This window comes from Microcebus murinus, chromosome 16, assembly GCF_040939455.1.
Source record: "Microcebus murinus isolate Inina chromosome 16, M.murinus_Inina_mat1.0, whole genome shotgun sequence".
Lineage (NCBI taxonomy): Eukaryota > Metazoa > Chordata > Mammalia > Primates > Cheirogaleidae > Microcebus > Microcebus murinus.
In genome coordinates, this window is record NC_134119.1 from 6,438,486 (window position 1) to 6,455,772 (window position 17,287).

Genomic DNA, 17,287 nt, shown 5'->3' on the forward strand with positions numbered 1-17,287 from the left:
CTTAGCAGAGGTCTCTGCCTTACCAAAACCACCCTTAATAAAGGGACAGGGATATTCTTCTGGGGTCTGTGGGTCAGGGCAGTCACCCTGCCTGACATTCTAGTAAAGTCACATCATTGGCTCTGAGAAAGAACTGGTTCATAAAGTTTCTGCTGTCGTCCAAAGGCTATAAGTCTAGGGGAGGAGCATGGAAGTTCCTTCCACTGTGCTGGCTTTGGCCTCCAACACAGCGGACAGAGTCTTTGGAGGGTTTCCCGAAGAATTCTGTGGACCCTGTCAGTTTTGGGCTTGGAAATACATAGACAGAGGCTAGGCCGAAGGGGTTACAAGCCACCCTATAAAAAAACCAAAAACTCTTTAAAAACAGTCCATAAAGTGAAAAGTTGAAGAATTTCTGATATCACAATATAGCAAAAGGTCTTCAAAAGCATCAGTGATATCTAGAAGAATCTCTTTGTATCAACTCCAAATAGAAAATGAAATTAATTTTCTGGTGGTTTAGAATAATCTTGGAAGTCTGAAGTCTATTGCAGATTAGTAGCTTCTTTATCGTTTCGCTGGTTTCTCTTAGATGGGAGAAGGGCAGAGAGTTAGGGGTAGGATAGTTCCTGAGCTCAATCCTCAGCAATCTCGGTCTCTTGATGGATGCCCACTTTGGTCACTGACATGCCTGGGTGCTGTTCCTTCGCCTCCTTGATGGCTTGTACAAGGACCTGGTCATGGTCAATATTGGCATCTCCTGTGATCACAATTCTCTTCTCAATCCGAGTCTCTGAAATCCCACCTTTTACAGTCTTGGTAATCTGAGTTGTGGTGGTGCTGCTTGTGGTCTCAGATGTGATGGTCTGAGCTGTCAGCAAAATGCCTGGGTCCAAGTCCCCATTGCTGTCGTCAGTCTGGGCAGCCTCGTAAGTGATGGTCTTGGTCTCAGTGTGGACAATAGGAACATCCTTAGTTGGGATTTCACTTTTCCTGGCATTGGCAGTGTCTGAGATGGGGGCAGTTTGAGTCTTCACCAGGGGAGGCTGGAAACTTCGAATGAGGGTGGCGAACTGGTTACCCACACGAGAATCAAGAAATGATCCATTTTGTTTTCCAAGTAGCTCTCCTGGTTCTTCACTATTCTCTGACTTTTTTTCACCAAGTTGCAGCTGACAGGAAGCTGGTGTTACTGAGAACTTTAAGGCACTGGCCCGTTCCTCCACTCCTATACATTCCCCATTTGGACCTCTTGGCATCTCCTTAATATCAAGAGACACAGCTGCCCCCTGTTCCTTCTCTCTGTCTCCTCGCTGCTTATGGAGAGGGAGCCAAAGGCAAAGCTTTGTGGCGACTTCGACCGGGTGGGGATCTGGCTCTTACTAGGAACTACTGATTGCTTGGGGCCCTCCCATTCAGAGTCTGGATTGGTAGGTGGCCCCTTTGTCACGACAGCCACCTCCTCTGTGCGAATGCCATTTATACTTCCTTCTCCTGTGGGGATTTGCCCGTTGATGTTAAGAGTTCGGAAGGGCGAGTGAGCGGATAAACGTTTATCCCATTCACTAGGCCGTGGTTCTGGTGCAGATTCCATGAAGTTCTTTTTCAGCTCACTGATGCTGGCATGAGGCGTTTTGATCTCTTCTTGACTCTTATCTAAATCCTTCCATGCTTCTGTGGGCTCTGGCTCAGCTTGCTCAGGTGGCTCTTCTTCCTTTTTCACTTCAGCCTTCACTGTTTCCTTCTGTGCTTTGGGGATCACTGTTTTTTTGACAGGTGCTCCTGGGACACCACCTTCTGTGACCTGACTCTGAGCAATGGCTGGTGCAGAGGTGGGCCGAGGACTTCGGTCTGCTGAATCAGCAGCTGCTGCTCCATCAAGGCTCCAAGATGCCCGTTTGCTTGCTGTACACTCAAAGTGTGGGGCAGGCCTGTCAATGAGAGCACTAGCTTGTCTAGTCTGAGCTTGGGTCCGGCCACTGTATCAAAATTTGGATCCCAGTGCAAGAAATTTGCTTTTGGGAATGGTATTGTAGATGCCAGTCTGAAAAATGTGTGATGTTCTACACAGACTTTCCATAATTCCTTAGCTGCTCGGTAACTGGGAATTTTGAATCCAATGGTACTTTCATATTGTTCTTGCTCTCCAGGCCGAATCTTGATGAAAAAGCTGCTATGTTTGTAAGAAATCTTCAGCACCTTGGGCCAAGGAAAACGGTTAATTCTCAGCTTATCTTTGTAAACCAGAAGGCCACTAGAGCAGACACCTAGGGTGATATCCACTCCCTCCAAGTCCTTTGCTTTATGAAGATCAACTCCATACATAGATAACTTTTTGGCATTCTCAAGAAATTCCAAGTCAGCCTGAGCTGGAGTCATGGACCTGTATGACTTGTGCAGTTCCATGACCTTCTCTTCAAGTTCCTTGGTCTGATTTGGGGCCAGTTTAAAATCACTAACATAATCCACACCATGGAGTTCTGGGTCATAGTCTCCCAGCTCAGACTGGATAGGATAAGAACCTAACAATGCCAACGTTGCAAAGGAACAAGGCAGACGTCCTGCAACTATGTCCTGCCGAAGCTGAAGACATAAATAATATCTTGTTATGTCTTCTGTTAACTGTGCTGGATCAGGTGGATAAAACTTTACATTAAATGTAAAATTCCAAGGGACACCAGGAACCTGCTTTTTTATTTCTTTGTGCCCATTTTTTATCTTTTTTGTTTTTTGGTCTTCTTATAAGTTGACTTATAAGAATTTAAAAAAATACAGTCTGGATATAATTCCTTTATTAGACATATGTTTTGTAAATATTTTCACTTAATTTGTGGTTTGTCCTTTTAATTTGTTAACATCTTATGCAGAATGTTTTTAATTTTGATAATTATTGACTTTTTTCATTTCCAGTTCATGCTTTTGTGTCCCATCTAAAAATCTTTTGCCTAACTCCAAGTCATAAAGATTATTTCTTGTATTTTCTATTAGAAATGTCATCATTTTGGCCTTTATGTTTAAGTCAGTGATCCATTTTGCATTATTTTGGGGGTGTGTTGAGAAGTAATGGATAAAGTTTTTTTTTAAAAAAATATGGATATCTGTTATAGCACCATTTGTTGAAGACTATCTTTTTCCATTGATTATACATTTTGTTTAATAATCAATAGAGTATATCTGTGTGAGTCCATTCCTGGAATATCTATGCTGCTTCATTGTCTTATATGTCTCTTATTAAAGCAATGCCACACTGTCTTGATTATGGTAGCTTTATAGTAAGCTTTTCAAATTCTCTAATATTGTTTTCCTTTTTAAAAATTATTTTGGCTATTTCCGGTCCTTTGTATTTCCATATGTATTTTGGAATCAACTAATTCATTTCTATAAAAATTCCCTCTAGGAATGTAGTTGGAAATACATTAAATATCTAGATCAATAATGGGGATAATTGTCATCTTAACAATATTGCATTTCCCAATCCCTGAGCATGGTATATAATTTTATTTATTTAGGCACACTTTAATTTCTCTCAGCAATGTTTTGTTGTTTTAGTGTACTGGTCTTATGTATATTTTCTCAGATTTATTATGAAGTATTTCATATATTTTTGATAAAATTTTAATTTGTACTTTTAAAATTTCTCTTTTCAATTGTTCAGTGCTATTATACAGAAATTTTTAATGATGTTGATCTTGAATACTGAAATTTTAGTGTCTAAACACAATTATTAATTCTAGTAGCTAGTTTTGGTAGATACTTAGGATTTATACTATATCATTTGTCAATAAACAGACTTTTACTTTTTCCATACACATATTTATTTGTTATGTTAGGATGGCAAGAATCTTCAGTATGGCTTTCATCATGACATATACCTCAATTACTCTGATTTGATTAATTTACATTGTATGCCTATATCAAAACCTCACATGACCATATAAAGATATACAACTATTATGTACCCATAATAATTAAAAATCAAAAATAAAAAAAATTAATGGTATCATATTGCTCAGAATAGTTCTTTATTCTTTTTATTTCTTTAGGAACTGAAGCAGTGCTACCTGTTTCATTTCTAATATCAGGAATTTGTGTCTTCTCTTTTTCTTGATTAGTCTAGCCAGAAGTTTTTCAATTTTTCAAAATCTTTCAAAGAACCAAATTTTGGTTTCAGTGATTTTCTCTTTTCTGTTTTCAAATCTATTGCTTTATGCCCTTTTGCTATTTCCTTCTTTTTTCCTTTTTTGAGTTAGATGTTCTTTTTTAGTTTTTTTAAGGAGAAAATTTAATTATTGATTTGAGGCCTTCATTCTTTTTTTATCTTAGCAACTTAACGCTATAAATTTTCCTCTATCCCTTACTTTGGCTACATCCCACAAATTTTCATATATTCCATCTTCCATTTTTATTCAATTCAAAATATATTCTAATTTTCTCTGTGATTTCTTCTTGGATAATTGGGTTATTTAGAAGTATGCAGTTTAATTAACAAATACTTGGGGATTTTAAAAGTTATTGTTTTCTGATTTATTTCTGTTGTGGCCAGAGAACAAACCTTGTATGATTTCAATTTTTAAAAATTTATTTTTTTTCATGATCCACAGTGTGATATGTCTTCATAAATATTTTATGTGAAGTCTTCTGTTAAGTAGCATGTTCCATGAATATTAATTATGTCAACTTGTTCAAATCTTCTGTATATTTATTAATCTTATTATTTTATCAATTACTGAAACATGACTATTGAAATATCCACTTGTAATTGTATATGTGCCTATTTATCCCTTAAGATTTAGAAAGTGTGTATGAAAAAATGTTTAACATTACTAATCATCAGAGAAATGCAAATGAAAACTACAATGAAATATCATCTTAACTCCAGTTAGAATAGCTATTATTAAAAAGTAAAAAAATAACAAATGTTGGCAAGAATGTGGATAAAAGGGAGCTCCTGTACACTCTTGGTGGGAAAACAGTATGGCAATATCTCAGAGAACAAAAAATAGAACTATCATTCAACCCAGCAATCCCAATACCCAAAGGAAAAGAAATTAATATATTAAAAAGATACCTGCAGTTGTATGTTAATCACAGCATAATCCACAATCATAAAGATATGGAATCAAACTAAGTGTCCATCAGTAGATAACTAGATAATTAGATAAAGAAAATATAGTGTGTATATATATATATATATATATATATACACATACAATGGAATATTATTTAGCAATGAAAAAGAATGAAATCATGTCTTTTGCAGCAACATGTATGGAACTGGAGGGTATTATCTTAAGTGAAACAAGTCAGACACAGAAGGGCAAATATCACATGTTCACACTCATAAGTAGAAGCTAAAAAACATGTACACGTGGATGTACAGAGTAGAATGGATAGACAATTGGGACTTGGAAGGATAAGAGAGTGGGAACGGGGTAGATGATGAGAAATTACTTACTGGGTGCAATGTACTTATTCAGGTGACGGATACCCTAAAAGTCCTGACTTGACTACTATGCAATCTATACATGTAACCAGATTGCACTTGTACCCCATCAACTTATAAAAAAAAATCAAGACATTTTTGGGAGATTTTATATGTTTGTATATATATATATATATTTTTTTTCTTTTCCTTCCTTCTTTTCTGGGACTACTTGATATTGTCTTACAGATTACAGTTATTTTTTTTTCTTTTTATCTTTCCTCTTTTCTATCTTTTTATCCTTCATTTTGGATTTTTTCTACTGTTAAGTGTTCTAATTTGCTATCATCTAAACTCTTATTTCCACCCAGTATATATTTCATTTCATTTCATTTCAGATATTGTAATTTTAATCTCTGCAAACTCCATTTGCATCTTTTATATATCTTCTATTTCTTTTATCACCATGTTCATGTTTTTCTTTACTTTCTTGAATATATAAAGCATATTTATAATAGCTGCTTTAATTCCATTTTCTGCTAGTTCCATCATCTCTGTCATTTTTAAATGCTATTTCTATTGATTGATATTTTTCATAGTTTTGGGCTCTATTTTTCTGCTTCCTTTCTTGCCTTATAATTATTTATTGGATGCTGGACATTGTAAATTTTATGATGTTGGTTGCTGGAATTGATTTTATTATATTTCTTTAAATAGTGTTGAGTTTTTGTTCTGGAATGCTATTAAGTTACTTGTAGTCAGTTGAATCCTTTTACGGCTTGCTTTTAGGCCCTGTTAAGTCAGGACCAGAGTATCCATTAGGCCAGGGCTAATTTAGTTTCACTAATAATGTGATATTCTTTTGAGGATTCTGCCCTATACTCTCTTTGCCATGAGGTCTTTTCTCTCTGGTCACGGGAACACAAACTCTTCCTAGTCTTCTGTAACCTCTGGAGGTTATTCCTCCTTCATCTTTGCAGTGGTTCTTCCTTTGGCCTTGAATAGTCTCTGCTCAGGCTGTGCTCATCAGTATTTAATTAAAGCTTGGAGGTGACACTTCTGAAGATCTCTGGAGCTGTCTTTCTGGGTAGCTCCCTCAATTCTGACAGTTTGATACCCAAATTCCAGCCACCTTGAGCCCCACAGACTTTGATTTCTCTTTCCTTGTTTCTGTGAGATCACCACGTTCTGTTTGGATTTCCCTTCCCCTCCACGCTGCCTGGAAACTGACTTCATGTAGTAAACTAGTGCAATTGTAGGGCTTACCTTGTTTCGCTTCTTAGTCCTGTGCTACCTGCTGTTTCATGCATGTAAGCCATTATTTTATATATTTTGCCTGATTTTCTAGATTTTTAATGTTGGAGGGTAAATCTGGTCCTCTTTATTTCATCTTAGCTGGAGATAGAAGCCATTAGTATTTTCCCCTTGTTAAAAGGAAGCAATGCATCCTCTTTTGGCTTATAGCCTTATGAATTATTAATTCCTTTGTTGTTAGCACATAAGAGAAGGGTCCACTTGGAACTCTGAACGGGGGACTAAAATTTCTCAAAGATTTCAAACTAGTGACCAAATCCTGCCGTGTTTAAAGATAGGCCTTATTTAGAAATTAGAAAATGTTGCTGTCTGGGATTTTTTTCACTGTTCATTTTACCAAAGCCTTGCTACGCTGCCGTAGCCCACTCTTGTGTGTCCTTTGTATTGCCTCTCTGCGCCCTGTAGACATTTAAATGTGCTTCCTGTCCCAGCCCATAAGTGGCATGCAACACCTTCATCACCTGCTCTGGTCTTACCTCTATGGCTGGAAATCCTGTGCTTTACCTCAAACTTATTTTCTCTTCTGGTTACATTAAACTTCTTGAGGATTTTTTACATACTGAATAGTCATAGCAGCTACATGAGCGCCTGTTCTGTTCTAAGCTGAATGTTACATACCTAGGTTACAAATGAATAATACACATCTTAAAACAATGACACTAAAGTGGAGTAAATGCAATGGACAAGATGTCACGGATACTTTGGGATGACACAGGGGGGATGCCTGTTCCACTTTGAGCTAAAGGAAATCAGGGAGGGCTTCTCAGAGGAGAGCTCACCTGAACTTCTCTGGAGGGTGAATAGGAGTTTGCCAGATGAGGAAGTGTGAACTCCTTGTATGGCTCATCAATAAATGCTTGTTGATTGCGCCTGACTCTCATGTGATTTTTGCTATTTGGACTTCTTGGCTCAATAATGACAATCCTCAAAGTCCTTGGGACTGTTTTTCAGAGTTTCTTTATTTTCAATCCTGAGGTTGAAAAATATATTAGCAAAAGGAACCCAAGATTTATTTTGGTAAATTTGAGAATTCAGTGATGGCAGAAAAAGTTATGAAGAATAGAGATGCACCTGCAGGATCTTGCTGGGATGAAATATCATTCCAAACACTGTAATAAATGGAAAATCCTTCTATTACCCAACATTCAGCTCTTTTCAAATCATTGCACATTATTGGAACACATGCCCAAGCTCACTATCTATTAATATTACTGCTTAATTATAAGCCTGCTGCTGGGGGTTTTGGCCATGTAATAAACCTGTTGCAAGTCAAGATTGTACATTTATTACAGGATCTAATTTAGAAGCATGAAGGAGACCTTTCTCAGCTGTCAGAAAGATGTGATGAAATGAAGAAATTCTATAGTGACATTCTAGTAAATGTTGTATTTCAAAAATAACTCAAATCAATCTTACTTTAAGAAAATCTATAAAATCTTTAAACTTTCAAATTTCTGAAATTGTTTCAATATGTTAGATTCATTTTTTAAAATGTGACTAGCCTTGGAGGATTTTAGTGTAGATGAGAAATTTCAGATCTCATTTTTATTAAATATATGGGGAATGAAATGCTTTCAATTAGCACTTGGATCTTACTCATAGAGTATTATTTAGAACAAATGGAGTTCAGAGACCTTTTAAAAGAAGAAAGACAAAATCCTTTTTCACTGATTTAGGAGCATAAAAATGGTTAGCTCTAAGAACTTGTATTTTTCTATGATGCAATTGAATTGACTGAGAATTTGATGAGGTTGGGATGACCCCACGTCACCTCTGTCAGAATGAAACCAGAAGATTAAAGGGGTCTGCAATCAGAGAAATTTAATAACGTTTGACTAAAAATATTCATGTGGCAAAGTAAGAAGTACAAAGATGTCCTGATATCTCTAAATGATTAAAGAACAGGTTTTAAATTGAACACAAGAAAGAACAATAATAGCGATAACAATAGCTGTTTTGTTGGGTTTTCACTGGTGCCAGGGATGGTGCTAAACATTTTATGTGCGTTATCCTTTTTCATCCCTGCAGCTCTCTAAGAAGAGGGAACATGTTACTTTGCAGATAAAGACATTTCGAAGTGGTTAAGATGCTTGCCCAGTATCCCCCAGCTCATGTGTGATTTCAGAGGTGATTTTGTGACTGCTGTGATCGTCTCTGCCACGGCTCACATTTCGCTATGCCAGGCATTACGTAGATGCTTTAAGTGGATTAACACGTTTAATCCCCACCACTGCCGTGAGGGAGCTACGCTTATTCCTGTTTCTTAGGTAAGAAAACTAAGCGCAGAGAGGGTCAGTAACTTGCCTAAGTCACACAGCTGATGAGCAGTGGAACTAGGGTTAGAACTCAGGCTACCTGGTCCCAGAGTTAACCCTTCTGTTTTTTCCTACCTGATGTGGCCTCTGACTCTAGAAGAGATTCACATGGCTGAGGGTCTATTACATGTAAAGGAAAACGACAAGACGGTGCAGCCCGTGGGAGAATTGACGAGGATTTTATGCATAACATAGACTGGAAATAACAGTGACTTGAGCAAATGAGGTGGCTATTGCTGGGAGGTGGTTTTCTATGATTTTTGGGTAGAGGCACTGACAGCTTTTGTTCTGGAGTGTCTTCCCCAGGATATCTGTCATGAACAGCTTTGGAAGATGGAGATGGTGTCTCCCTCTGGGGCAGAGGGAGGATGTGTTTGCTCTGTGATGTAATAAAGGATAGTGTCTCCTTACAAGGTAAAGTTGGGACAGGTTTGCTTATACTCCATTATAAAAGATGAGGGTTTCTTAACTTGTTGGTTCCTCAGCTGTTATGCAAAGCTGGGATGCATATTTCCCAAGGCCACAAGCTTCCTACTGGTCCTCTAGCCACTGTGTCCCTGCGCCAGGTAGGAAGCTGGGACAAGGTGGCAAGAAGGGCTTTCCCAGATTATATTACAAAGTGACTTCTGCATATAACTCAGTAGCCACTTCTAGCTACAAGGAGAGCAGGGAAATGTGGTCTTTTGGCTGGGCACAATTTCACTCAGCATAACTGGTGTTCTTTTATGGAGAAGAAAGGAGAATGGGTTTGGGGCAAGCAGCAAGCCATCCCACTGTGGCGAGACAGACGTTTGTGTCGGCTATAAGCAGAACAGGATTGTTTTGTGTGAAGATTCCCAGCATAAATACATATTTGATTCCAATGCTTAACCCCTCTCTCCTTGCTTGGAAAAATGCAAACTGGAGTGTATGAAGGCAAATATTGTTACTGCATGCACATCCTGACCACTAATAGAGACCCTTGTGTTCACGAAGCATTTGGTGGTTGGAACTGTGGGCTAACAACCAGTTGGAAGGATGTAGTCACCCCTGGAAGTGCCTTCGCACCCGTAATGACCCTGGTGATCCATTAATCTGCAAGAGATGCCCTTTCTCTAGGTCACTGCTTTATAAACCGAATATCAATAAAGGCTGCCAGGGGCATGTTAATTATATCTATGGATGAAGCCATTGCAGTTGGTCTGTGCAAGAAACTTTCTGATGAGAAAATGCATTGGTTCAGTGAGTTTGTGGGAAGCGAGCTCCTTTAAATGGGAGGAGTTGTCAATGCCTCTCCCACTGAGGGGCTCAGAACAGTTGGTCAGCACCAGTGTCCCCTGGTGGTCTTGCAGGGCTCCTTCCTGGGGGTCCGGCTGGAGGGTTTTATTATGATTTGTTTTCTCTGCTCTATGTTAGCAGCTCACAAGACTTTTCCTTATAATTATCAGATGATGTCAGTTGTAATATTAAAAATAGTTTTCATTATTGGGTGTCTAATGTGTCATCCTGAGTGCTTTGCATAAATTATCTTTACAGTATTCCCAAGAGATTGGTACAGTTATTGGCCTTGGTTTTAAATCTCTGTATGTTAGATTTAAGAGAAGTTACTGAAGTTGTCCAACTTGTCCAGGCAGACAAACAGCAAGGGTGGAGGCTGAGATTCAAATAAAAGTCCATGTGACTGCAAGATGTAGGTTTTTGACCATTATGTTATAATGACTTTCCATGTCATAAACAGAAAAGCCTTAATTTTGTTCTTCTTCCCTTCCTCCTTCCCTCCTTCTCTTTCTCTTTTCTACTATCTTTGCTTCCTTCCCCCTTTTCTTGTCTCCCTTCTTTTTAACAGCAGGAACAAACAAAAACACTTCAATACCATCATTACTATTTTCATATTTTTGCACCTGACTTTCCAAGTCTGGCCCACATGCAGCTGTATTTTTACTCTCTATTCCATACATATGACCCAGTGCTCATTCTGGACTATGTCCTGGTTATGTAGTGGTGCATGAGATGGACCTAGTTCCTATTGCCATGGAGCAGACATGGCATTTTGCATTCTATTTCTCTTGCATCACATCATACCAAAAACCATTTCCATGTCACCACACTGTTTCCATAATTACCATTTTTAATGTTCTCATAATATTCTATCATATTGATGTACCCTAATTACCTTCAATATTACATTACTGTTGAACAATTAGGTTGTCTTCAGTTATTTGCTATTATAGATAACAACCATCCTTAATCCTTTTCTAAAAATAAAATAAGTAAATACAGATGATCCTCCAAGGAATATCCTTGTGCCTGTAGTTTTATTCTTTTGTTATTATTTTTTCTTAGGAAAAATTCTCTAGAGTGCAATTACTGGGCAAGAGGGAAAATACATTTCCATGACTTTGTAGAAGTGTGAATAACTAAACACTTACTTTGTGCAGGTACCCAGCAGATATTTTACACATATTATTTCATATAGTCTTGGCAACAAACTTGAATAGCAGTAAGATCAGCTTCACTTTACAAATGAAGAAATTGAGCCACAGAGAGGTAAAGTAATTATCCTAGAATTGTGATCTGGTACATGGAAGAAAAATCTAAACCAAGGTCCACAAGAGCTAAAGTCCATGTTCCCTTCCTTCCTCCATCCCTTCTCTGCCTTTCCTTTTTCTCTTTCCCTCCCTCCCTCCCTCCCTCCCTCCCTCCCTCCCTCCCTCCCTCCCTCCCTCCCTTCCTTCCTTCCTTCCTTCCTTCCTTCCTTCCTTCCTTCCTTCCTTCCTTTTTCTTTCTCTCTCCCTCTTTTTCTTTCTCTCTCTTTCTTTTCTTTCTGTGCTTCAATGGCTAAACACTATTCTAAGTACTTTTACATATAGTAAGATCCTTTATTCCTTACAACAACCCCATAAATCAGGTACTCTCATTGTCTTCATTTTATAGATGAGAAAATAATGATACAGAGGTGAGATCTTGGCAGAGACAAAAGAGACAAATTCACCCTGAAGCTAATAAAGTTGAAGCGTCAGGGCCCCTCTCTTGCACGGATCACTGTTATTCTGCAAGTTGCTGTGAGTTTATAGAGTGTCTTAGGTAGAAAGGAAGTTGGGGTACAATCAAGAAGCTTTCTATGTAAACATTTCTGATAATACTAAAGAGATCTTGGACGCAAGGGTCATGAATCTCTGAGTCTGCAGTAAATTGTTGTGATTTCTTTTATCATTCAAGGTAAATATTTGCTTTTGTTTCCAATTTTGTATTTGCGATTTTGTCTTCTTTTGTATAAAGAAAGTCCCCCAATTGTATAAGTTTCAGCTTCCCACAAAATTTATATTCTCTCCTGGAGTCTGGCTATGCCAAATTGGCATCATGTACCCCACAGCATGTTGGTAACACAATATTGTTCACGGAAAGTGGTTTTTGGGGAGCAATTCCATCTTGTGTAGGACTGTCCTATGCTTTGAAAAATGTCCAATATGACTGGACTCTTCTCACTTAAAGGCAGTGTTTTCCCCAGTCATTGTGAAAACTCCACTTCCAAATAGTCCCTAAGGAAGGTTGAGAAGAAAGAAGGAGCACGGCCTTGGAACCAGACTGAATACTTAGTAGCTGCATGACTTTGAGCCTCAATATTGTCTATGCGATTGTAGATGAGCTTTCTAGGGCTGCTGTAAAAAAAATTACCACAGTTCTGGAGGTTACAAGTCTGAAGTCAAGGTATTAGCAGGACCATGTTCTTTCTGGAGGATCCAGGGAAGAATCCTTCCTTGTGTCTCCAGCTTCTAGTGGCCGCCTGGAATCCTTGGCTTGTAGCTGCATCACTCCAATCTCTGCCTCTGTCTTCACACGTCCTTCTCCTCTGTGTGTCTGTTTTCTCTTCTTACAAAAACACCAGTTGTTGGATCAGGGCCTATCTTAATCCTATGTGACTAGGACTTAGCTAACAACATTTACAAAGAACCAATTTCCAAACATCTGGAGGTTCCGGATAGATGTGAATTTGGGGGGTACACCCATCAACCCAGTTCAAATAGAGAAAATAATACCTTGTAACTTCAGGGGGAGAACTAGTTATAATGCATGCAAACATACACGGTGCCAGGTGCATGGAAGATGCCTTTCAAATGGAAGCTTTTATGACAATGGGCTTATAATGGGCTTAAGGTGGGCCATCAGAAGATGTGGTTCCGTGTAATTCCCTTGGAAATTGCAAGTGATCCTGATGGTTGGACCCTTTTTTTCATTAGCTCTCTCTGGGGTGGGTCAGGCTGCTTTGGCACCTGAGGCTCTGATAAGTTATCCTGTGAAATGCAAATATACACCATTGCCTACAGAGTGAGTAAATGAAGAAGGTAGGGGACAGCTCTGTTGGCCAAGGATGGAAAGGAGAAAAGGATGGGCCAGGTGGTAATTTAAAAAATCATATTAAAAAAACCCTATTAAGCATGGGGGTTCATGTGGGGTCTTCTTGGGTATGAATCCTGCTTTCAATTCTTCCAACTCTATGACTTCGTATGTGCCACCTAAACTCTTCTGAGTCTCTTCTGTAAAATAAGGATAGAAATAGGGGCTACCTCACAGGTTGCTGTGAATAGGAACTAAGGTGGTCCGTGGAAAGCATTTAGCAGATGGTATGCATTCCAGAAAGGGCCATTTTCCTCATTTTCTCTTAGTGTTGTGAGACAACCTTCTCACACGTGGCCAAGCCTGGCAGAGTTGCTAGGAAGATTTTCTAGGGACTTTGGATATTATTACTTTTAGCCAAGACAAAAAATAATTAATTAATTAATCAATCCCTTCTTGCATTCAGTCATGTACTCATGTGTTGGACACTGTGCTAAGTTCCCGGGGAGGAAGTAGTAAACAGAGTGCCTTGACGTCTGTGTGCCCCTGCACCAACACCGAGGTCCTCTTGTGTTGGAGAAATGATATGAACAGCTTCCCTTTCTGGATCATTTGGCTAAGTTGGTATTGATTGTACTGCTGGCGGTTGGGTTTGGTCACTCCAGACAGCCTTGGGTGATTAACTTCAGTGACCAATTGGGGTCAAGTGAATGCTTAGTGTTTCCTTGGTGCTGAATGTTCAGACTATCTTAGAACTGGTACGTAAGGTTCTATTTTTATTGGATTAATGAAACATCCCTCCCACAAAATAAACCTGAGTCTGGTGAAATTACAGCACAAGATGTTTTCAACACCCATTCTGCAGTTGTAAAAGCTGCCAGAGAGCCAGGCTCTCACTTCCCCTCCCTGTTAGAGGGAATGTCCTTGGACTCTCAGCCCTGTTAGACTGCGTGACCCTTCCGGAAGGCACCAAATCTAATGGCTGTGCTGGCGTCCAGCAGATGTGTCCTGGCTCCTCAACTATCTCAGAGGAGATTTCCCAAGAGTTTATTTTATCCTGTTGGTTATGATAATAGTGTAAAAATCTCAAAATCTGAGCAGCAGAATATGCCTTGCATTTCAAAAGACCTAGAAGGTAGAAAATATCTGCCACAATGAAAGAGTAAAAAGATTTTTTTTAAAACCATTCTTAGGAATAGTTTGGGCAACAGCCTCACCGGGACTCCCAAGGGGTGTTTTGCTAGATTTCAACTTAAATCTGGGAGTTCAGGGAAGCGCAGGCAGGCGTGGGTGTTGTCTTGGCAATGTGGCTTTCCAATCACCTGTGGTTCCCTGTGTCTGGCGACTTACCTGCAGCCTACCATTCGCTTGCACTTTTATGGAACCTGGTTTTATCACAGGTGTACTTTTGAATGATCATCCAGTGATGCCGTTCTCATTGACCTTGAATCAGAGAGGCAGCCCCACAGAGGTCATGGGTCACTTTTTAGGGAGTACTTTGGGAAATTTGGGTAACATTGGGATGTCAAAGAAAATAACTATATCTGAGATTTTTCTAGGGCAAAATTTGAAACGTGGTTAAAAGATCATACTCCAGAGTCCCAACAACCTAAGGGCCAGGCCCTGGACCTGACATTTGTGGCTGTGTGGCCTTATGGATGTCACTTGACCTCTCTGAGTATTTATTTCTCCTCTGCCCATAGAATTATCAGGTTAAATGAAAAGAACTTCAAACAGTTGCAGCACCAAGGAAGGTTTATAATAAAAATATAATAAAATAAAAATAAAAAACAAATTATTGCTGAGTGAATGAATGAAAAAATGAAAGAAATAATAGTAATAATAATAATGAACAAATGAATGAATGAATATCTTTTATCAAATTGCAACAAGAAGCCTAGAGGACTGAATTATATTCAGCAATTTATACATTCGGTATTAGCTACTTAATTTTGGGGTGCAGTACAGAATGAAAATGCAGAGACCCTTGTTGAAAAATTAAGAATTTCAAGATAGCAACAGCAGAGCATTAAGCCAGGTGTGGGGCTATTGATGGGATTAATGAAACATTCCTCTTTCTAAGTATGGGGCTCTGGGTGACTGTATGAGTCATGTGCCATGAAGCCAGCCTTGCCTACATTCTAAAGCAGTTTCATGCATTGGTTCATCCACTTTACAAATGTTTCCTGAACTCCTTTGTCATCTGTGTAGTGACCTCCAAATCAACAAGTATGATTTAAGTCTTTGTTTTTTTTTTTTTTTTAAACAGTAACATTTAAGGAAAAAACAAAAACCCAAGATGCTACTGATTGTATGGATGTCTTAACTGTAGACAGAATCAGGACTTCCTAATATGGTTTTGCTCCAGTAAAGCCCTTTGAAAAGATTTTCATCAGCAAAACACTGCATTGGAGTAGCTGATTAAAGTCTTTGAAATACCTGGCTTTCCCCTTTCATTTTAGGAGCTTTCTTCAAAAGAAAAAAAAAATTTTTTTAAATCTACATTAATGGTTGTTGGAGGGGAAAAATCATAAACATGTTATAAATTCTTGTACCATCTTTTTATTTTCCCATATTACATAGTTTGAGAATGATTTCCAGTTTTCTTACTAAATGGTGTATTATCTACCTTGTAACGGACATTAATCCACAGCCCCTGAAGTAGAAGAGCGAAGGATATCTAATGACAACAGGTTAAATTGGGACAGACGCTAACTCTTCATTCTCCTAATGATCATTTTCTCAGTGTGAGTTGCTACTGTTTCAAAAGAACAAGGATATTGTTTCTTCTTGCTCTTCTGACAGCCTGATGTGTAGTGAGACATTTCAGCTGGTTAAGATGTTAATGACACCCAGGGTCATAAGCTTGATTCTCTATTCAGGGCAATTAGTCAACCCCAAAAGAAAACCCATGCTACACCTTCCACTCTAAGCAACCAGTTCACAATTTCTGACGCAGGGGACACTTGAGGGCATGTGGACGGAATGACAAATGGGTCAACTTGCAGAAATATCAGACATGTGGCTCAAGTGCTGTGACTTTCCCTTCCCTAGCCTTTGGCAGGCACCACCAATCGATCTTGACAATCTTTCCTATGGAGCTCCGACAAAAACCTCAGAATCCTTCTCTACACAGTGCTCTGGGTCAGAGATCAGCAAATTATGGCCACAAGGTTAAATAATGCCTACTTTCTGTGTTTATAAATAAAGTTTTATTGAAACACAGCTGCAGAGTCATTAGTTCAGGCTTTTGCTTTGCAATGGCAGAGTTAAGTAGCCGTGACAGAAACCATAACTCACAAAAACTAAAGTATTTATGATCTGGCACTTTATAGAAAAGTTGGCTGACTCCTGCTTTAGCTGGACATTGCATCAAGAAGAGTTGGCACATATTTTATCCCTAAGTTTGGGAGTATTCACATTGTAAAATGATTCTACCTTTTAGAAAAGCATTGTATCCCAAAGAAGGGAGCTCCTTTAGCACATTTTCTATTTATTTAGAAATAATTAACTATTCCTTTTATTTGTTTATTTTTAGCAGCAAGGGTGGCATGGGTGTTGGGAAACTTTAGGTCAGTATTCAAAAAGCCATGGAGTCATGGCTTCTAAAAGAAATTAAAGTTTTAGAAGTCTTAGTTTTTAGAAGTCTTTAGAAGCCTCAGATGTTTTACTGTGAGTTCTACTAATTGTCAACTTACCCAACTATATTTAACAATAGATATTTTTCAATAGATATTTCCTTTTGTTAAAGGAAATATCTATTGAAAAAACATGGAAGTACATATCCCACTGAAGAAAAATGTTCCTGCATTTTATGTGTATAAAGGACAGCACCTCTTACCTATTTGAATTTCATCACGCCCTTTCAATGTTCCTTTCAAATACTCCCCATGAAACCAAAATTCTGTGTGGCCGGAGAGTCTCCGTTTATACTTTCTTCACT

The 17,287-nt window shown here is 38.5% G+C and overlaps 1 protein-coding gene across 1 annotated transcript in view; it reads right to left on the minus strand.

Annotated features, from left to right (window-relative positions):
- Window positions 1–384: 384 nt before the first annotated feature.
- The window catches only part of LOC105862294 (protein 4.1-like), a 52,964-nt gene continuing 36,061 nt past the window's right edge, over window positions 385–17,287 (minus strand). The window contains 3 exon segments of the mRNA XM_075993395.1: window positions 385–1,025; window positions 1,439–2,010; window positions 2,013–2,714. Coding sequence (XP_075849510.1) covers window positions 615–1,025; window positions 1,439–2,010; window positions 2,013–2,714 — 1,685 coding nt within the window. The 3' untranslated portion in view covers window positions 385–614.